This window comes from Phlebotomus papatasi, chromosome 3, assembly GCF_024763615.1.
Source record: "Phlebotomus papatasi isolate M1 chromosome 3, Ppap_2.1, whole genome shotgun sequence".
Taxonomy (NCBI): Eukaryota; Metazoa; Arthropoda; class Insecta; order Diptera; family Psychodidae; genus Phlebotomus; species Phlebotomus papatasi.
Window position 1 is genome coordinate 56,363,602 of NC_077224.1, and position 23,502 is coordinate 56,387,103.

General features: G+C 32.8%; 2 protein-coding genes across 7 annotated transcripts; both read right to left on the reverse strand.

Moving 5' to 3' along the window:
• Positions 1–4,689: 4,689 nt before the first annotated feature.
• On the reverse strand, positions 4,690–6,674 carry LOC129806942 (protein THEM6). 6 transcript variants are annotated; one of them, XM_055855816.1, is made up of 4 exons: positions 6,422–6,674; positions 5,535–5,731; positions 5,149–5,363; positions 4,690–5,043 (listed from the first exon to the last, which is right to left on the reverse strand). In XM_055855816.1, exons 2-4 carry the CDS (start codon positions 5,677–5,679, stop codon positions 4,807–4,809), a joined length of 597 nt encoding a protein of 198 aa, XP_055711791.1. In that variant the 5' UTR covers positions 5,680–5,731; positions 6,422–6,674; the 3' UTR covers positions 4,690–4,806. The 6 variants fall into 6 exon arrangements, with proteins under 6 accessions (XP_055711791.1, XP_055711793.1, XP_055711790.1 ...); XM_055855818.1 differs by having other exon boundaries at positions 5,535–5,734; XM_055855815.1 differs by having other exon boundaries at positions 6,418–6,674.
• A 2,693-nt stretch (positions 6,675–9,367) lies between these two features.
• Positions 9,368–22,220, reverse strand: LOC129806940 (protein THEM6). The gene is made up of 4 exons (XM_055855812.1): positions 20,810–22,220; positions 14,921–15,135; positions 10,115–10,342; positions 9,368–10,033 (listed from the first exon to the last, which is right to left on the reverse strand). Exons 1-4 carry the CDS (start codon positions 20,964–20,966, stop codon positions 9,974–9,976), a joined length of 660 nt encoding a protein of 219 aa, XP_055711787.1. The 5' UTR covers positions 20,967–22,220; the 3' UTR covers positions 9,368–9,973.
• Between the last annotated feature and the right edge of the window lie 1,282 nt (positions 22,221–23,502).

Genomic DNA, 23,502 nt, shown 5'->3' on the forward strand with positions numbered 1-23,502 from the left:
GAGGTGACGGAGGAAATTGCTGATCTCAGGCTGTCGTCACTGCCATATGATCGACAAGATCACCCAAATAAAATCCGCTGTATTTGAACAATGGCAGCCAGAGGCAAAGAATAACATTAAAGTTATTCGTGAATTTGTGGGTGAGTGGCAGAGTGTTGAAAAGATCTATTTATCCACTTTTGGACTTCTACCGCATTGTTTTGTCTACTTTACACGCTACATATGGTTATGAACTTGTAAAAGTATGCTTAAATTTGTCAAGAAGCTCTTCAATGTCGTTGGGTGTCTTACTTTTTAGATTTAAATTTTTTGCAGTTATACTTAAATAAATTGCATTTGAAAATTTTCTCCTTGATAAAGCAATGTCTATAATTCTTTTTTATAGTCATGGTAAAGTTAAGAAATTCGGATGTATTAATTTAGTAATTATGAAATTCTGAACTAATTTGAAGATTATTTAATTGATTTTTTTTTCAAAAGTTTTAAGAGAGCTGTCCGAACTCTAAATTAGTTTGTCCAGAATTTCAAATTTTTATTTTTTAACAAATTGTTTTTCTTTAAATCTTTCTCCTAAAAACGGATACATAAGATGTCTTGGTTGATCGATAGTCACAAAACTCTCTAATAACCATTTGTCCAATTAGATCCGTCCAGGGAATCTGTAGAAGCGAAAGTTTTTAAGGTAATTGCGTCGATAAAGGCCTTAGAACGAGAGCTTTTCAGAATCCTCACCGTTCCTCCTAACGATCTACTTTCTAATCTCTACGACGATCCAACATGAACTAACTCTCAGATTAAATTCAACCGCTCTACGATACCACTCCCGAAGGGGTAATTCACAGCTAATACTAGAAATGTTCTTAGGAGAAATCGACGCCGCTTCGAGAGACATCTTTGATGTCAATTCAAATATCAGCGGGGGGTTTAACCGTTGGACAAAATTATAACACAATATAGAAACTATCCGAAAAAACTACAATTTTCCTTTTTTATTATAAATTATTTAGATTTTTTTTTTAAATCTCAGCCCTGAAAAATAAGGAATCCACATTTTTTCGCTCTTCACTTCAATATTTTAATATTTTCTATAATATAATAAAGATAAAATTGTTTTAAGTTTAAGTTTATTGAAAAACCACGAAACGAGTTTTAAAAATGTAGTACAATTTAAATATTCCTTTGGATTACAAAGGTACTAAATTTGTAATATTTTAAACTGCGAAAAAAAGAAAACTGTAGATTCCCCAGAAAAGCTATGCAAGCCATTGTGAGGAGACCTCGACCTCAGGGCACACCTGGGACAAGGTGGCTGAATTAAATTCAGAATCTTGCCTTGGAGCGCGCCTTGGGTTTGAATCTGAACATCTTCCTGAAGTGGCGGAGGATCGATAAGCGTTGGCTAATAAATTCGATGTCATAGGCCTGCTACCCCAAATAGGGATAAGCGGTTGAAAATGATAATGATGATAATGAAACAAGAAAACTCACGTTTTATTCCTTTTACATTAATTACCTAAAGCATTTAAAAGAAAAATGCGATCATAAAAGAAAATAAAGTAAAATAACAAGCTTGATTCGTATTTAACGAGTAAAACTAAACTTTATTAATATCTCTTATAAAATATAAAGTCGCTCATTTATTTTAAATGAAAAAGAAATGGTAATCCTACCAATGCTTTTTAAGGCTGATAGTCCATACAATCTCACTTTTTTACTTACTATTTTCATTTCCTATTATTTTATATCGTAAAATTAATAAAGTGCTTTTAAAAATTACTTAATTAGCATCTAAGCTTAAGGTAGAGAAAATTAAATTGTCTTAACTTAGCCTTGGCTAAAATTCACATAATGATCTTTAATCGTTTCAGCATTTTCGTTTTAAAGAAATATCCATCAGAATTCCAAATGACTCATAAAATTTGTTACTAAAACTTTTTCTAATCTAAAGTGAAATTTATCTATAAACTAAAACTAAGATTAAATTAAGAGTAATTAAAATATACACGTTTTCTTGTATAATTTCTAAATGGTTGCAACAGATTGAGCAGAAGATAGGTTAAAATGCTCAGTAAATATTAATTTATAAATGTTAAGCAATTCATTTAATATTGTTGATAAGGGAAAAACCAAGAAGTTCAATTCAATTCAATTAATTTATTGATCAGTTATGAATTATATTGATATCTCAGATAACTTTGCAGTAATTTCTAATTTTATTTAAAATAGAAGATCTTACTATTATCATCATCATCTTGATTTTCAACCGCTTATCCCTATTGGGATCGCGGGCCTATTACATCAAAGTTAACATCCTACGCCTGTAGATCCTTCGTCACTGCAGGAAGCTGCTCGCGGTCAATCTCAAAGCAAGATCCTAAAAATTTGATTCAGTCATCTTGTCCTAGGTCTGGGGAATCAGTGGCGCAATAGGCAAGACCGTTGGCTCTTGGGCGGATCGATTCCCTGGCTCGATTCACTGTTGTGAGTTCGAGTCCCGCCCGGTGCAAAGATCTGAATGTTAAGAAAAAGACATTTTCACTGTGATATAACGTAATAAAAATGCACCGCCTCGCCCAACAACTCCGGGAGCATGGAAGAAGCATTCACCACACTACGGGAAGGCGCTCCTGGGCGGTCTACAATGGACTTCGCAAATTCTTCCAACACGGGATATGACATTGTAAAAATGATTACCTTGTAATAAATATCTCAATTCGATTAATAATAGGTCTGTCTCAAGGTCGACGCCTCTTCATAATGGCTTCCATAGCTTTTCTGGGGTACCTTTCTTCATTTATGCGCTATACATGAGCATATCATCGAAGTTGTCATCTCTCAATCTTAACTTGAAGAAGCAAATCCTCGATTCTTCACGAACGGCTACGTTCGGGTTCCCTGATTTCCTTAACTGTTCGGAGGTACCTCATCTCGACGGCTTGTGCTCGTGATCTTACTTTTCCGGTCATTACCCAAATCTCATTAGCATAGAGGTGAGAATAGGAAGGAACACAGCTTTGAAAACCGATAATTTAGCTAAACGGCTAAACTCGGCTTTCCTCCCTTTCCTCACAGCGTTTCTGCAAAGCTCCCTCATAACTGCAGAAGCTTGACCGATTCGCGATGAGAGTTCTGCGCCCATCCTACCATCACCACTCGTAAATAACACCCCGAGATATTTGAACTTCTCCACCAGTTTCAATGAGACTCTACTAACATGTAGAGTGCATTGTACAGACTGTTGGGAGATTACCATTACCTCCGACTTAACCACGTACACCTTCATACCTGTTTCGGCATAAGCATTTACAAATCGCTCAAGTACTCGCTGAAGCTCTTCGTCGAAAGATCCAAAAAGAACTAAATCATCTGGAAAAAGGAGATGGCTCACTCTGAAATTCCCAATATGGAAATTCTTTTGTTATTGTTAAAATTTTAAATTTTTTCATATATAAGGCATTTACAGAATATTAAAAATTACCTTAAAATATTCCATAATTTTAATGATTTTACCAGAAAAAAATCAATTTTTTTCGGAATAAAGTTTCTCCCAAACTTAAAACATTGAAACAGAAGCAGTATTAAAAAAAAAAACAGGGATAAGCCTAGCTCGAAAGGAGTGCAACGCGGGGTGCTTGCAACTCAAAATGCATGAAAATTCGATTGTGAGTTGAATTTTGGGCGTAAAGCACTAAACTCTAAACTATTCTTGTTAAACTTGTTAAACCTAAACTATTCTTGTTGTTCGAAATTAATAAATTGGCTCGAAAGGGTTGTAGTCAGTACTCCACGAGATCATTCCATAACATCAACATATTTCAAATTCTGATAATTAGAACCGGAGATATAGCCATTTGGAAATTAAATTTTTGACCCCTTCTAGCTCGGGTCAGGGGGTCGGGGGGGGGGGGGTTAATTTTTTTTAACCTTTTGAGGACAATTGCATCACCGGTGACCCAAAAATGAAATTTTTCGTATGGCCTTCTAAAGTTCGGTTTTGCTTTTAAAAGTCTGAAAAAGTGATTTTCCTGCTCCCCATTTTCTGACCATCTCGTCCGTAAACGGTTAATCGAAAGCTCTTAGGCCCAGCTATAACATATTAAGATTTGAGCTCGATTTTGAAAGATTTGAAATAGAAAGATTTGAAAGAAACTAAATTTTGAAGGATTAATTGCTCTTATTACACCATCCTGAGTCCGATTTTCTTCCAAGAAACTCCCAAGTAATGGGAAACCACATTAAGTATCCTAACTAAGCCCTCGACCTTCTCGATTAAATTAGAAACAATGAGTAAAAGTGCGTTTTTTAAGAGATAGGGAAACATTTTATGCCAAACATTTAGTTTAAAAATTAACCTCGATTAGTATACCAAAAAATGTTAATAGCATAAATGAATTTTTAACAGTGTTTCGTATGCTACTACACCTTAATCCAATTCTATTTTCATTTATCGGTGTGTGTGTGTGAAGATGAATACAAATGCACAATAACTGTGTGTTTTGATTGCTGTGTTTTTCACCTGGACTGAATGATTAATAATTCATTTAGCACCAATTTGATGTGCCGAAGAATTAACCATTGTTGCTTTACAGTGATTATTTTCCTCTCTAGACATTTTCACCTTCACGAGGTCAGTTAGTAAATGCAGAAAAAGCCGCAATATAGGCAAAAAGCAAAGTATCTTTGGATGGATTTTTTTTTTTAACAATTTTTATAGTTTTTATTGATTTTACTGAATTTTTTGGTCAACAATATTTTTTTTTGTAATTTTTTTCCTCTTTTGTAAAAAAACAACTTCGAAGCACTTTATCAATCATCCTTGTTCCCGCGGAGTTTTTGACTGGAGATCTCTGAGGCTTCGAGCCAGAGACGTAGTTCTTCGGGACATTCTGGACGATTTTCTCCACCAGGGAATTTTGCAATTAATTCGAGGACATTCACTTTTGTGATGCACTGCTTGGAAATGGCAATAGCACGAACAAATCCATCTGAGACTGTGACGAATTTCTGCTCTAGGTAGATTGCTTTTTCGTCCCACCAAATGAGCTGATGTATTATTTTTTTTTTTTGGGTAGAAGAGAGGATGTGAAGGAGAGGTTATTTTAGATATTTTGAATATTTTTGATGGTCAATTTCATTGAGGGGTTTTACCTTCGTTTCTACTTTGTAAGCATTGAAGATGGGTATGGTTCGGCGATAGCGAATATTTGAGGCTCCTTGAACAGCACCACCACCAGTTTTCTTAACTTCCTCATAGAGTCCAGTGAGGCCATAATAGTGAAATCTAGCAAAATCCAATTCTCTCAGGTATCTAGCATTGTTCATGTGCCTGATGAAGATGTCAACATCTTGAGTCGTACAGAAACCTGAGTTGATGGGAAATGGTTTATTATTTGAGGAATGCTATTAATAAGAAAATTGCACTGACACTCGTATCTAATTGGCTAAGATTAAAAAAAACATTAAGTGCAATAGGGAGAGAGTTTTGCTGATGGTATAAATCAAAGTGAATTGCTGGAAAAAAGAGAAAGATTTACCGTATATGGTGGTCTTGTCGGTGATTTTGACTTTCTTCTGCAGCAAACGGCCTAAGCCAACGGTGAAAATGACTCGTATGAAGTAATTCACATCCCAGATAATGTATAGAATGAGCAAGAGTACAGGAAGACATAAGCAGACCATTTTTTCTTCTTCTTCTGGGACTTCTTCTGCCTTCAAAAATTTTTGCCAATCTCTGCTGTACAGGTTTTTTTGATGGTGAAAATAGAGAGAGAGAAAGAAAAGAAAGTTGACTCAGGTGATTTGTTGTTGAATATCTTGGGCGCGGTAGATTCTCGAGAGAGCGAGAGAGAGAGAGCTTTCTTCCCAAACAGTCTTTTACGGTAATTTTACAGTTAGTTTAGTACTTAATCGCAACCGTAAACCAGTTGTGATTATTAATGCTGTTTTTATTTTTCTTCACGCGCTTCATTGTGGTGTAATCTCTACACTATGCCGGTCGAGATGAGGACAGTATGTGTAGCTTTTTCAGTTATTTTTTTTTGTCTTTAACCGAGAGATAAGAAGATTACACACACGATGAAGATGACGAAAAAAAAACTGGACAAATAAAAATCCCAATGACCAGGGAGAAAAGCAAAGCTCAACTGGAGAAGCTGGTAATCCTTGGACTTTGGAATCTGTGCCTCTGGGAAATAATTTGATGAGGTAAAGAACAGGTATATATGGCTTTTTATATACCACAATCTTTTTTTTTTTTTAATAAATTCTCAAGCAATTTGCAATGAGATACACAAGACAGAGAGAGAGAGATATTTTCTGGTCACTGTTGACCTAAATTGTTTCTGAGCGAGTATGAGTGTCTGTTTTGCGAGAACGAATGAGAATTGATTTTTGCGGTAATAAAAATTTGATATTCACTTGCCCAAAAAGAAATCACACAAAATATTTTTATAAGTCACATTAACACTAGAATTAACACAAAAGGATTTAGGAATTAGGATTTGAGAGGATCACAAATTTAGATTATAGGAACAGTGATAGAAATTTAAGCAGGTTTCTCAATCATAGCGGGACTATATACACCTGCTATATAGGCAAATGTAGGCAAGAAGAATGGAACTTCAACTAAACTACGTGCGCAACATTCCACGGTTCTGCACTGACTGACGATGGAATTCAATAGATGATCGCTTTCTGGGGAGGGAGACAAGATCCCAAGGTGTATAATGTTTTGGAGCTGTGTTTGTTAGTATCATGAGAGAGGGAGAGAGAGAAAGGTTCAAGTTCGCGCGATTTGTTTTGGTTAAAGACGAAGTTGAATTTTCTCTCCAATTTCTCCCATTATCAGTCAATTCCTTCATCTCACTCCAGCTAATGCAATGATGAGAGAAGTTCTGAGATAGTAAGTCCAACAAGTGGTTCGGTAGGGCTTTCACTCAGCGACAAGTGCAGGTCTTTCTTCTTGCTAAGAAAGCATAAACTCTATCTCTGAATTTCAGCAAAAATTTCTTCCAAATCGAGATTTCTTGTTGTATGTACACTACTTGACAAATTTCTAGGAACTATGAATTTATATTAATTCAATTGTATTTTTTGGAGACTTTTTTGTTGAGCAATATTAGGTTAGATTCTCAATAATAATCTGATCCTATAATAATCTTCAAAAAATTTCATTTCCCAGAGATTAGGTGTTGTGAAACACTCTGTTTCAGTAAGCCATCATTTTTATAATTAGGTAGGGTAAGTGTGCCAAATTCCGGCCATCTTTTTTGTTCCTTGAATTTCCATGAATTTTTAGTTTTTACATACTCTAGAGATTTTACAATGCAAAAGAATAACAAAAAATGTAGCTTCGACAAACGAGATGACGTGAAAAGGCATTGGAAGAATTCCTGAAGGGCAAGGAACTATGAAAATTAAGGTGGCCGAAATAGGGCACCAAAGCTATGTGTACATTTTGATTCATTTTAAAATGTATTCAGAATGATTGATGAAAAAAAATCAATTTCTATTAAAGATATTACATTTCAAACTTGAGACTTTGTCGCTTGCATGCAACTATGCCGAGATTTGGCACACTTACCCTACACAGTAAAAACGAGATGAAATTGGCAGGTTGAATTCCATTAGTTGAATTGAACTAGTTGAAATTTCGAATTACAAACCACAAAAAAAATCAACTTTCAATTGAAAAGGAGTCATTTAGATTGCAAAACGAGTAAATTTAAACTCTCGGTAATGGCCTACGTACAATAAATAGTAGTAATAATTACTATAATAGTAATAAAATGAAGCAACAAAATGGCATAAACTTCATTCAACTGACTGATTGAAAATTGCCACGATTATCGCGTGTAATAGAATCAATTCGATTTTCGTAGTAATTTTTCAATCGATTATCGCAGCAAAAAGTTCAACTTTCAACTCATTCTTCTTCTTTTTATATTTTGTGTAATTTCAGTACAATTGTTGAAGGTAAATTCAACTTAGTTTGCTTTTCAACTACGAAAATTCAACTTGTTTGCTTTTCAACTTTGCTTACTACGATAATCGTTGCAAATTTACTACAATTATCAATGTTCTCCCATTACACGCGATAATCGTAGTAATTATTTTTTACTGTGTAGGTGTTGTAAAACACTCTGTTTCAGTAGAAATTTAAGCCATCTTTTTTTATAATTAGGTAAAGTTTTGTATATCGAAATTGTAAATTAGTCAAAAAATATATCATACACTCAGTCCTCAGTCGTATGTTGATTGTGGAACTATGTGTCACATAGAAAATTGGAAAATTCTTAAACGGAAATACCCTGGATTTTAATTTCAAATCCCATCTAATGAATGCCAATGCTCTAATCCTAAATCCTTGATAATTTAGTTTTAATTTTAATTTGCAAATCTCAAGAAATTTTTCATTTTTCAGCTAATCCTGAACTTAAACTCCCGACCCGATCTCTTAGCGTCAAAGAGATAGGGATTCTAGCCCATTTTACTGGCAAATGGCTTCTGAATTTAAACGCCTCGGGGATTTACGTCCAATTTAAGATCCCGGAGTCTTATATATATTCTTAAAAATTCAGAGTCAAAATTTTTCTGTGTGTTGTACACTTCATATGGGAAGAATTTTGGTAAAATTGGTAAGCAAAAAATGAAAATTGGGAAACAGTGAAATCTTAACGGCAAAGGGAAAATTAAGAAGTTAAGGCGCTGGAAAACTTTTCCAATTGAGTGAAATTCAATCGATTGAAATTTTACCTCTCACTCTTTCAAATTGAAATTAGATGTAGCTTTCTCTTTCTTTCAAATGAAATTTAAAATTGAAATTGAAAATGAAATTAAAATTTCAATTTTCATTTGACAGAAAGAGACATACATATCTTTTTTTCAGAGGTAAAATTTCAACCGATTGAATTTAACTCAATTGAAAAGGTGTGCCAGCGCCATTACGAATCATTTTCATTTTTACTTATCAAAATGGATTTTTTACTTACCAAAATTTAATTTTTACTTACGAAATTTGCTAATTTATTTACCAAATTTACTAGACTATCACTGTTTTTTTTATTAATTCCGTAACGAGAAGGAATTTGAAGGGTTTATTAATACCATTCCTTTCTGTCCACTAAATAGTTTTTTGCAGCGGTTTCTTTTGCATAAAATCAGATTCATGAATTGTCCAACTTTTGCAAATTTTCGCAAAAAGAATTAAATAAAATTAATCTTTTAGCGGTTATGGTAACTTTCAGGGCTAGCCTATAATATCAAAGTAGTTTTTCTTTCCATTTTGCCAAGAAGTGACTCCAGAAATTTTCTTAGGAGTGTACCAACTTCCTCTGGGTTGTTTATAAATAATATTCAAAAAGAAAAATTTCCAATAGTGCCTGCGTGTGACAAAGCAGATTTTTTATTCAACGCATAAATTGTCCATTTTAAACACTCAATTTACATTTTTATTTTGAACTCTGGCTTTATAAAACAACATTCAGCATTTTCTCCATTTCTTTCTCCTGTGTTTTTCGTCGTTTTTATCGTGAATCACATTGATTATAGATTGATTTCTTTTTGGTTCAATGCTAGAGCATTTATTGTGCGCTTCTGAGTATTTTTCTAAAGGAGATTACATACAATAATGACTGACATTGTAATTTGGGGTAACACTTTCACCGGTAAAAGAAAATTTTCTCGACTCTATGTGCAATTGGTGGACAATGTGTGGTATATATTAATTGCTTCAGAGAAGAAATTATTAAAGATATACTAAATATCTGATAAAAAAAAATTAACACAACTACTATCACATGAAAATCGCAATGTTGAATGAACTTAAGAGAGCTCTTAAGTGGAGACACATGGTTTGTGGTCACACTGAGGCTTTGGTGACTCGACTAAGTTTAGTTTTGGCGCTGTTTGTGTTTTTCTTTTTTTTTGGAGAGAGGCAATTCCCTCCACAATTCCCAGTTTCTGGAGAGTATTCTTATGTATCAGTACGTAGATTTGCACTAGAAATATCATTCCATTCCATCCATTTGGCAACCTTTTAGGGAGAAAGCAAAAAAGAAAAAAAAAGAAGATAGAAAAGTGCTCTTTTAAAAAGAAATATGCAGAATTTTGTTACCTCAAGGGGAATGCTTGGTTTGATTTTGGCATGTTCAGCATTTCCATTTTCCAGTCTGTCGAATGGTGTTTGCTTCTTGGTTGTCTTCCCCAAGAGTTCATTCATGAGATCATCTACAGGCAAATTCACAACACGCTGTCGGGATAGAACAACGCATCGCACAAAACCATCAGACGGTGAGATGAATTTATGCTCCATAAATATTGATTTTTCATCCCAATAGACGATCTAAATATTCCAAGAGGAAAAAAATATTATACACTTTACCGGACTTAAAAATGGACATAACTTTACAATGTTGTATTTTTTTTATTCTCACATTTTGCAAGGGGTTAGTTTTGGATTTTCTGAATAAGTTGAGATTAAAAAATAGTCTTAGGTCACGCCTCATAAAAAAATTTAATTGAACTTCTTGATTTTTGCATGTTAAGACGTTAACAAAACCATATAATTAAACCACTATTACCAATTCAATCGTGGACGAAGTCCGAAGGGTCTGTGCAATTAAAACATATAGTGTATGTCTTGAATAAGAACTTGTAAAAATTTAATTTTACAATTAAATTTTACTCGACTGAGGCGAGGCTTATTTCTTAAGAGACAGGACCACTTAAGCCCTGTCTTCAATTGCATTTGTTGGAGTGATTTTTTCCTAGGCTTACAATATTCCCTTGGGAAATGTTTAAACAGAGGCCCATCAAACCTAATAAAAAGTGAAGCTTTTTTTCACTTTTCCTTGTAGAAATTTTGCATTTGTATTAAATTTGGAAAAAGTGTTTAATTTAATTTAACATTGTTTAATTTAAAGTTGTTGAATTTCAAGTTGTTGAATTTAAAAATTGTTGAATTTTTGTGTGTAAACTCAAAAATTGTTGAATTTTCATTTTATTTCGAAGATTTTAATTTTTTTTTTGCCATTTTAGACATTTGTAATGCATTTTCCTGTACTCGAGATACCCCTTAATGCGAGATGATTACATCTTATGCTCGAATCTTCACGATATACTTATTATGCATATAAATATTTGATGTTATATATGACTTTTCCCCACTTAAAGGCATCTCGACTGAAGTATATGTCTTAAATGGAAATTCAACAATTTTTACACAACTTTTCTATAAAAATTCAACAGCTTTAGTTGAAATACACAAAGCTTCACACTATAATAGTGTGAAAAATTATGATCAAACTATAACACTGTGCAACGATGATTTTGTCGCCGGGTTCTCATGCTACTTTTTCTATTGCTAGGGTCAAATGATTTACGAAAATACTTATCATTTTGATTTCATTTGGATTTTGCGACTGGTATTTACGAAAAACGGTTTTTTCCGTTTTTTGATACTTGGGTGCCTATATCTCCGAATCTACTGAACCGATTTATTTCTCACTAAGGAATAATTTGTTCTCCTTTAGATGCCCGATAAATCCTCTGAACAGATGAAGTTCGTACAACCGACACCAGGGGCGCTGTAGTCCCATAAATGTCAGAAAACATGTAAAAATCGAAATTTGTAGCAACTTTGATCAAGAATATCTCGAAAACTAAAACTGTTCTTAACAATCTTATTTATGGGTTTGATAGAGAATTTTATTAGCTACATTTTTGTTCATATACAACTTTTTGCTCAGATTATTTTTTAGCCTCGAAATAGAGGTTCAAACGAAAAATGAGCACCCAGCCAACTAGAGAAAACCCTCATTATTTCACACATTTTGACTTTTTCTTTTCAAGTTGAGGTAAATCCAGGATATTTTCATACTTTTTCTAAATTGCATAAGTTTAATAAATATATACATATTTTTTCTTTTACATCGGAAAATTTCTTAGCCCAAGATACACAGTCTCAAAGATGGCGTGACGCGCTTCATATTTCACTTGTGATTTTTGACAAAAATTTTAAAGTGCTCTATTTCGGGAAGAGGCCAAGATATTTTTTGCTATTTTTTTTTTAAATCTGACATGTAATTTTATTCTCTTTAAAGGCGTCTCCAAACTTTCCCCTATCATTGTAGGAAGCAACGTCAAAATAAAAAAAAGGCAATTTGTTTATGAAAATTGATTCTAGTGTATAGACACCATAAATCGACATACTTTTGATTTTTTTTAAATTAAAAAGTATATTATTAACATTAAAAACTACATTGAAAAAGCTTAGATAAATTTTGAGAAAAACCGAAAAAATATAATTTTAGAGAGGATGGAGGGGAATAGGGGAAAAAACATTTTTAGATAATGTTTATTTTTGGGGATCATCGAAGATCGAAAGTTGATATCTCTTACTATTTAAACTACAGAGTGATAATAAGTTGGAAAAAAGGAATATACATATAACTGGGGCAATCCACAGAGAGAGAGACAAGCAGATGGAAAATTCATAGTCTTAAATATTTGTGAAAATACATGAAAAAATGTACACATATTTTTTTTTCTTGGCTAAAAAAAAATCCTAACTCGAGATACACAGCCAAAATAATAAAAATTTTGGATTTGGTATTTAAAAAAAAGAGTCCAAAAAATTTTTTTTTGTCAAAAACAAAACTTTAACATATATTTGGCACATATACTCTATTTTGAAAATGTTTTAGACTTTTATTGCGAAATATATAAATAAAAAGTCCAGTACGACTCTGATAGTATTAATTCCTAAAAATTTCAAACACATTGAAAAATATGTAAAAATATGTAAAATTTCAAATTTAATGTCAAACTTTTAAACTACTTTTGTCGAGTAACAATCTGAGTCAATTTTGAATGAGTGAAATAGTAACTTCAACAAGAAAAATAACTTAGAATATTGCAGACATGACATGTGTTGACTCTATTGGAGTCGTACTGTATTTTTTTCGAAAAGTAAAGTGATCAAAGTCTAAAACATTTTTAAAAAAAATAGCGTATATGTACTAAAAATGTGAAAAACTTTTGTTTTTACCAAAAAAAAAATTTGAACTTTTTTTTCTTTTAAATACCAAATCCAAAAGTTTCAATATTTTTCCTTTTGGTAAATACTATTGTGGTGCTATACTCCCTGAAAAGAAGTCTATCCATTTTTGAGTTTAACTACTCAATTGTTTTGGGGAATTTCCAAAAAAAAAAAATTAAGTAGTTCAACAAAAAAGTGGACCCTCTTTCTTTGAGGGAATGTAGTTTTTTATGTTAATAATATACTTTTTAATTTAAAAAAAATCAAAAGTATGTCGATTTATGGTATCTATACACTAGAATCAATTTTCATAAACAAATTGCCTTTTTTTTATTTTGACGTTGCTTCCTACAATGATAGGGGAAAGTTTGGAGACGCCTTTAAAGAGAATAAAATTACATGTCAGATTTAAAAAAAAATAGCAAAAAATATCTTGGCCTCTTCCCGAAATAGAGCACTTTAAAATTTTTGTCAAAAATCACAAGTGAAATATGAAGCGCGTCACGCCATCTTTGAGACTGTGTATCTTGGGCTAAGAAATTTTCCGATGTAAAAGAAAAAATATGTATATATTTATTAAACTTATGCAATTTAGAAAAAGTATGAAAATATCCTGGATTTACCTCAACTTGAAAAGAAAAAGTCAAAATGTGTGAAATAATGAGGGTTTTCTCTAGTTGGCTGGGTGCTCATTTTTCGTTTGAACCTCTATTTCGAGGCTAAAAAATAATCTGAGCAAAAAGTTGTATATGAACAAAAATGTAGCTAATAAAATTCTCTATCAAACCCATAAATAAGATTGTTAAGAACAGTTTTAGTTTTCGAGATATTCTTGATCAAAGTTGCTACAAATTTCGATTTTTACATGTTTTCTGACATTTATGGGACTACAGCGCCCCTGGTGTCGGTTGTACGAACTTCATCTGTTCAGAGGATTTATCGGGCATCTAAAGGAGAACAAATTATTCCTTAGTGAGAAATAAATCGGTTCAGTAGATTCGGAGATATAGGCACCCAAGTATCAAAAAACGGAAAAAACCGTTTTTCGTAAATACCAGTCGCAAAATCCAAATGAAATCAAAATGATAAGTATTTTCGTAAATCATTTGACCCTAGCAATAGAAAAAGTAGCATGAGAACCCGGCGACAAAAAAAAAGTTTGAAATTGTTGCACAGTGTAATAGAGTTAATTTTTGATCATGTGACAAAAAATACCATAAAGTTGTGTATTTTTTCACACTATAATAAATAATGTGAAAAACTATAATCCTACTATAATAGTGCCAATTTTTAGATTTTTTCAACAGTTTTAAATCAAGAAACATTGTTAAAAAAATTTTATGACTATAATTGTGAGAAATTTTACACATATCGCAATTAAATAATTAATTTATCCAAATTCACATTCATGTGTATGGAAAAATGAGTGTCGAGAGGCCCCTGGTTTAAAATTTAAACTCCCTTAAACTTTTCACCTTTCAACCTTTAATCTTTTCACTTTAATTGGATATTGAAAAAAGGCGAAAAAAATTCGTTTCAGTTGAATATCATTCAAGATATCCAAAAAGGGAAAGCGCGCTATCTTCGGACAACTCAAGCTTCGGATAAGTCCATTTTTATCTATGCTCTTATAATGGTTTCGATCCGTAACTCTTTTAAGAAAATTTGAGGCATTGGACTAGTTATTAAAATATAATACACTAAATGGGTCGTCAAATTCATTAAAAAAAACATATTGAAAAAAAAGTTGTTCGAAGCTTGAGTCGTCCGAAGGTAGTGCGCTTTTCCCCACACTATCTCTTCCTTCTAAGCTTTCTTCTTAAGGTCACAGTATTTGGGGTATTTGGAAAGATTTCAAGAAATAGATATAATTTTCCATACTTTTGTTGTGATCTTGAAGCGTGTAAAAGTCTTGATGAATCTTCGGTATCTAATTGTTGCGGCACCCTGAAAAATTGATCCTCCCTTCTTCACTATTGTCCTGTAGAGTCCAGTTCTCTCGTAAAAGTCTGCTTTGGCAAAATCCAATTCCCTGAAGTATCTGGCATTGTTCATGTGAAAGAGGAGGGTGTCAATGTCCGTTGTTATGCACAGACCTGTGAGGAAGGATAAATAAAAGATTATCTTTATAATCTGATTTTGGAAATGTAAAAAAAGGATTTTTATCTACAATTTATGATCGAATAATGCTTGCCAGTGTTCCTTTTTTTTGAGTGCGCGCAGAACAATATTGTTATTCATTTTTGTATGTATGAAAGATTATTTTAGAGAAAACCAAGATGATAAAATACTCTTCAAATTTCAAACAACATCCCTTAAATACAATAGTTTATCAAAAATCCAAATTTTATAAAAAAAATGTACCGTTCAAGTATGAGTTTAACTCATCAACGAACAGGAAATAGGAGAAATGCTCATAATTTTGTCCAGTTTCTTATTTTGGACACTTTGAGGATAAAATTGGACACTAAAAATAAATTCATTAAAATGATGGATTTTTATTCCAATATTTGATGAATAATGAATTCTATCTAAATATTTGTGCTTTTTGGAAGATTTTAACACTAAATACGTTAAAATTTGAATATGATTTGAGTTGAAATTGCTTTGTTGAAAATTCTGTGTGAGCAATTGCTTACGAGAAATATGACAGAACTTTGTGTTTACTTCAGTCTTATTTAGCTGTGGTGAAGTACTAAAAATGTTTCTTCGCTTTTTTTGAGTGATATTATTGAATATTCATTGAATATTGTGTTGATTCACGTTAATGGCGATTTGTACATTTGACCTAAAATCAGATTTGCCTTGTGAATTACGTTTTTCGTGTAAAAAATGGGAAATTTTCTATGAGGTTCATCAGTGAGGTGCTATTCCTTATTTTGGACAGGTGCTTTTCTCTCAAAATTTCGTGAAGTTTTAGCTTTTGTGATGACTTGGTTGGACAAATGCCTGGAGAAACAAAGGAGCATCATCTATACGAAAGAGATGTAGCGAGAAAAGCCTTGAAAGGCTCCGGGAAAGGCCAGGGAATGAGCGAATCCGCACGTATTTGGAGTACCGAAGTCAACTCACTTTAATGAATGATATGGAAAGTTTCCGGGCTTCTTGTGACATTCTACGTTTCCCTTACATGAACAGGAAGAGGACTTGGTAAGATTGTTTCTTGAAATGAAGAACAATAGGCATCCTATTGAGGCCGATTACCTGTCCAAATTTACAGTTAAGTTGTCCAAAATAAGAGTCAAATTCACCTCTACATATCAATTCATTTTTAAACGTATTAAAACTAATTTTAGTAAAAATAAGACGATAAATAACTTGCCAAGTTTCGAAACAACCCTTCTGAAAAGAGAGTAACAAAAAAGGTCAATTAGTATTGAAAATATCGCACTTCAAATTTGGATCATCGATGCTTATAAGCAGACTGGACAACATTATGAGCCTTTACCCTATTTAGTTTTTGGACGTCAGTTTTTTAGCGTCAAATCGACAAAAAATTATGTTTTTCAAAAGAAAAGTCTCTAAATATTGAACAGCTCCTAACAGCTGAATTTTTAAGATTTTTAAATGAAAATTTCAGAAAATAGTTTAAATGTCGTACTTTTATATGCTTTAAGATCTTAAATTAGAGTAAAAAATTATTATGTTGAAAAAATAAACAGAGAATATGGTGTTTTCCTGTCTTTTTGATCCCTAAGGCCGACTTCAGTCCTAAGACTTAGCCATGAGACTTAACTCCCCTAATTCCTAATCAGACACTTAAAAAAAAACTGCTTAGGATTGGATTGTAAGGGCAAATACTTCATTAGATTTTAAAAAATCAATAAAATTGCTTGTTATAGATGTTTGAGACCTTCGTGAACTGGGCTAAACCTCCAGTCTGAAACCGGTATAACCTTTTAAGTTCGATTCTAGATGAATTTCATAGGTTTCATTAATAAAACTAATACCGCTTCCAATGAAAACTTAATCAATCACCCTAGTAGTGATAGAACTTTCGGCGCTTTCGGGGTACATAATATTAAAACAAACTTAGTAAAGAGAGCACGTAAGAACCATCTGATGGGTAAATGTAAATGAACTAGCTGTATACGGGAATAATTTGAATAAGGAACGAATGAACAAACTCGATAATAATAATAATGGAAGTTATGTACAAAACCTTGAGGGCTGTTACTTCCGCTAAGAATTCTTAAATATTTTGTAATCTTTTTTTATAGAATATCTTAGAAATTCTTCTAAATACTTTTAGTAATAGATTGTGATAAAAATAAGCATATCGTGTGACGAATAAACCGTCAATTATGTATTTCTATCACATGTTTTTAAATGGATCTCCCAGAGCATGTGGAATGTGTGTCAATGAAAGAATGAATAAGTGAAACAAGTATTTTTCCTGGTTGAAAATTCATTGGTGAATGTTGGAGATTTGCACTGATACACCGCTAAACTTGATGAATTTTGCAATTATTTGCGTATGTATTGGTTGTTTTTAGCGATTTATTATTGGGTTACTTACTGCAATTTCATAAAGAGGCTGTTTTGGCATCTTGTCTCCAAAGACAAAGATTATCAATTTCAAAGGGTTTTTATTTCATGATGATATTAATGCTCAAAAGACTTCGTTTTTTTCGGTACAAATAAGATTTTCTTCGGATAAAAATCAAGTTTGAGTGTTTGTTTTACCTACTTCAGAATAATAAATAAAAATACAGAATAAGAAACAAGTTCCACGATTCCTCTTCATCATCTTCCACTGAATTGCGTGTGACTTTTATGATATATTGAGTATTTTTTGTTCAAGTTTGAATACAAAATTGCTGTGCTAAGATTGTTTTTTGCGGGTGGTGTAATTCATATCGTCAAAATACAATAAAATTTACCCGAAACATTTTTATTATGGGTTTCGCCTCAAAGGTAGGGTGATAGTATAGATTGTGGTCAGCAACAGTACTTAAACTGTACTGAATGAAAATATTGAAACAAATTATGACACAAAAGACACTAATTATCTAAAAATATTGTTAAAATTTTGTTGACAAAAACTTTGAAATAACATTTGACAGTATTTTAATGAAATTCATCAGTAAAAATTGAATTTGATCCATGTACAAATAAAATTTAAATTAGAAATTGCAATTGCGCGAAAGTTGTGAAATACAGTGGGACCTCGATAGAGTCAACTAACTATTTCCAGGCCTGTTGACACTATTGGATTCGTTAACACTACTGGAGTCCGCAAAAAGTCGAATGTCGACTTTTTACACATTGTTGGGCTATTCATTGTGACATTCATAAAAGAATGTCACTGTTGATAAATAACTATATTAGTTACAGTAAATGCGGCTATCGTTTAAATTTTTCAGAATCGGCGGTCGATAGTAAAATAAGCTATCATGTCACCCCTGGGTTGCCTTTCCACACCTTTACTAGTGAATGAATTTTCAATGAGGAATATAATAAAATTTGAAAATAGGGGAAGGGTGCCAAATTTCGGACAGCTTTTAATTTCAGCCACTTTCGGTCATGCAAAAAAATAATTAAAATTATGTATGTAATCTTCGAATAGTCAATGAGTTCATTTTGGTTTTAAATATTTATTCATTTTTGGATGTATTTAACACAAAGACCGTTAAATTTTAGGTTTAATTTGAATTTAAATTGCGTTGTAAAAACTCAGTGTGGAAAGAGTATTACAAAAAATGTGACCGATCGATTGTGTTTCTAGCAGTCTTACGATTTGTGGTGAAGTGCAAGAGGTTTTCCTTCGGTGTTTTTCATGAAAATTGATTAGTTTTCATTAAAGATTGTTTCTGTTTATGTTAATAGTGAATCAATCTTTAAATTTCGGGTAAAATTCCCCAGCTGGATCCTGTATTTCGCGTAAAAAAGTATATACTTTGTGAGCGTCTCTCCGATGAGGTAGTGTTGCCTATTCCCGCAACATCTTTTGCTTTCCTAAATTTCTTTCATTTTATGTTTTTTTTTTCAATTTCTTAGTTCTACAATGTTCAGAGAAAAAAAACCATCGCTTCTATGAAAAAGATGATGTGGAAAAGGTCTTGGAAGAGTTCAGGAAGGGCAAATTCCTACGGGAATCTGCGCGTAAATTTGAGATGCTACTCTTCAGGTCTTCAGAACAAATTACACGGAAGATCTCAGGGCTTGTGGGTCATATAAACGTATTAAACTAAGTATTAACTCGTTCCGTTTGACGTTTTAAAATTTTCTATCCGTTGTGTTACAAAAGGTGGCCGGAATTTCACTCAAAGTGGCCGGAATAGGGTGGAATAACCGGCTATCGCCATGTTTAGGAAAAAATTAAATTCATTTAATCATAACTTTTGAATCCTTGTTACAAGATAAGTCAAATTTGACACAAAGTTACTTAGATGTATTAGCTCTAAATACGTGAAAACAATAATCCTAGAACATAACGCTGGACTACTTAAAAAAATGATTTTTATTAATAATGCAAAAATAACCATTTCGTCGCCACTTTTTACCACTTTTCGCCAGTTTTGTAAAATTTGTAACCACTTCTCGCCAGCCACTTGAAAAGAACCACACTCGGTTATTTTAGGCAATACTATGAAAAGAATACATTCACCATTTCTCTTTCCTTGTGATCACTTTATTATTACTCTCTTTAAATGATTTTTCTTCACTTTTATTTGAGAAATCAAATTATGGGGCTTTTGCAGAAAGTAAACAATGCAGATTTGACAACTGAGAATGTACGAAGTGAAGTTAGCGTCGCCTATTGAAAAGATATGGCGACAGGTGGTAAAATCAATTCCAGAATATTACCACTTCTCGCCATGCCTCATTTTTATACAAAAATAATATAAAATGAAATATTAATTGACTAAATACAAATTTTATGTATTCCACAAGTGCAATTAAATATTCAATAGACAAATTATTTACCCAAATAGGTATTTTTGACCTGATGAAAATTTGACGACACTTAGTACATTTGGTAAGAGATGTTGGATTCGATGCACTTGCTTAAAATGTTGCTCTAAAAAGTGATCAAAATCGTGAATCCAAAACGAATAATTATTATTTTTCGATTCTATGCGTAGAAGCAGAAACAATACAAAAAAATTGTGACTCATTTATTTCATAAATTGCGAAAAATAGCGATTTCAATGTAAGTGGCGAGAAGTGGGGCACTGGCGAGAACTGGTGATTCCACCCTACTACCCAAAGCAATGCCTATATTTTTTATTAATTTTTCAATATTTTAGGAAGTGATTTAAAGAAAACAAAGATGATAAACTAGTTTTCAAGGTTCCACACAACCCTCCCAAAAAGGAAGTAATAAAAAATATAAACATGAATTAAAATTATTACATTTCAAACTTAGGACTTCGGTGCTTATATGCAACTATGCCGAAATTTAGCACATTTACCCTAATAAGAGTAAAAATCTTTATACAAAATATTTAATAAAAGCACTTAGTGTGCATTTTTTTTTATTTAGCAATATTACACATGTGATAAAAAGATTTCAAAGACACGTTTACAAAACAAAAAGTTATTGTGTGTTGCTCATTAGTTACAAATGATGCGTAATGCCTAAATGACCACAAGTTATGAATTTCACACGATCCGAAAAGGTGAACGAAAAGTTTTATATGATTAATATTTTTAATAATATTTAGTTTTTAATCAAAAGTTTAATTTATTTAATTAAAAACTATATACGAAAGATAAAAAACAAACGTTGCTATAAGTTATGATTTCACCCTACTGTGAATTTACCAGTGACTGATGTCATGTCCAGAATATGACTACGACTCTTAAAGAACTTGGCTATGCCGACAGCCAGGCACATTCGGAGGAAATAGTGAAGCTCGAGGATGCCATGGGCAAGAATGAATCCAGCTAGAGCAGCTCCCAGCAAGTAGCACCAAATCATAATTTCCAACAAAAAAAAATATCTCTGGCTCTATATTTGTCCAATTGATTATGATGTTTCAATTTGGCGTCTAAATGGTCAATTTGCACGTGTCTGGAAATTGTTTTTCTTTTCTTTCTGGTGCGTCCGTATCATGAAATTAACTTCGTGCGAGACATCCAATCAATATTGCGTATTCTTTGTGTCATTTGTGTTGGGCATGAAAAAACAACCACATTCTCGGTTTATTCTGCCAACCTAGGTTTATATTAGAATTATAAATTTTTATGTGGCCACAGAGAAGCAGTTAGCACGAGGACAAGTATGATTCTCATAGACTTCCAATCGATAATACTGCAATTAGCATCTTGTCTGCTTCTCATGATACAATTCTTTCCGGGATATTCTAATGTGTTTATACATATATGTGCTTTTTTTTCTATTCCGTGGACTTGCCCTCAATCTTGGACACTCTTACTTCCTTGGTGCATATAGATTGTTTTTTTTTAATTCTTCAATGTGCTCCCAGGAAATTGATTTTGAAAGACCACAAAAGAAAATATTGTATAGAACTTTGAAGGAAATTCCTCGGGATGATTTCACTTTTTGTGGTCTGACCAATAAAAGGCCAATCGTTGCATTTTCCAAAAACCACACACTCTAACTAATGCTTTTCCAACAGATGTTTGTGCAAGATGATGTTGTATCTCTGAGACGAGATAAATTGGGGCAAGGGCTTCAGGTTGAATCAATAATTTTTCCAACACTTGTTCAATGTGATGATGAAGAAAAAAAAATAGCTTCTCCCCTCTGGCATTCACATTGTCCGTTGTTGCTTTTCTTCTCACTCTTTTGCTCCAAAGCCAAAAGAAAAATGCAAAATGAAAATTCCACAATAATACAGCACAATAAAAATTGATGAACTTCTCACAAGGTATGCACTTCGAAATCAAGAGTAAGAAGGTGTGTTATAAAAAAAAATCAATAATTCACACAGACAATTTTCGATGGGGTAATATGATAAATACGAAATCCCATTCACTTTCGCTGCGGAATGTTTGTGTTTCTTCGTTAAAATTGGCCGTTTTGCCTTTATCAGCTGAAGTATTGCACAAAATCTAATATCAACTGGTCTTTGTGAAATTCATCTGTGGAATATCTCAGCCTCACAATCTCAAACAGTTGCACGTTTGTGGGCTAACAACGGCGACTCTTCTCGCGAGACACATCAAAACTGCACTGAACCACGAGTGGAGTCAATCTAATTTCTAGCCCGATTGTCGGCATTTTTCCACCTCCAAGCACTCAGGATTGGTCGGATCATATGGCGGACGCTTGCGTGAAAAGCCGAATTGCTGCTGCTGTGTTGCATTTTCCGGGAAATTCAACCTTTCCCACCTGTTTTCCATCCAAGGAATACTACTTCTTTATTTTTTTTTTAATTGTATACTGCTAAAGTGCTTTTGATTTTTGCAGACGAAAATAAAATATATTGCTCTCTCTAATATATATATCATATTATGCTTCGATAGACAAAGACATTTATTACAGTAGACTCTCTCAAATTCGGGCATATGGGACCGAAATGTCAGCCGAATTAGACAGAAATTCGGGCGACAAAGTTTTTGAAATGCAACGATTTTTTATTTATGTGCATATAGATATTGAGTTTACACACTCATATATGACGTAAATTGCATGAAAATCCCTCAATAATGCAAAATCACATCAAAACTAAGACAAACCATGCCAAATTTGAGCATATTTGATTCATTTGATAATTATAATCAAACTTGAAAAATGATAACAAACTTTTTTCAAATGTAACCGCTGCCCGAATTAAAAAGTAGCCCGATCTTAAAAGTGCCGAATTTGCGAGAGTCTACTGTACTACAGATATGGCACTAAAATATTGACGCAGCTATGACTTTTCTTTTTAATTTCACGGAGATGAAATTACCATTACACCAGTTCAGAGAGTAGAGCAATGTTTTTACAATAACGTTTAATTTCTCCATACTTAATCTTTTATGATCGACATCAGAAGAAAGTTTTGTTTTCCCTCTTGTGTGTTCTAGAATTAGAGGCTAAATGGTGACAGATATCGATATCAAGAATGTGGTGACCCCTATCAAATATCTATGTACATCCTTTATATTAACTAATTTTTTTTAATATTTATTTTTTTCACAATATTTTACTTTTCTGTAATTAGATTTTTAGAAAATTCCTTTGGAAAACTTTAGGTCCATTTCTGAGTTAAATAATTTTTAAAAATTGTAGGGAAATATAAGGAAAAATGAGGATAAAATGAAATACAACAGAGAGTAATAGGAAATTAACGGCTTTACAACTTTACCTAAAACGCCTAAAACTGTAATTCTCTATCTCTATAAGTGTACTGGGTACTCTATAAGTGTAATGGGGTAATTTGTGGCATTTTGAATCGTTTTATTACGAGCTTTTATACTCTCCGGAAAATTTTAATACAGGTTTCAAACTCGATGTCATGAGTAGGGAAAGTCGTCTGCGTTCAAACGAAAAATGGAGTTCCAAA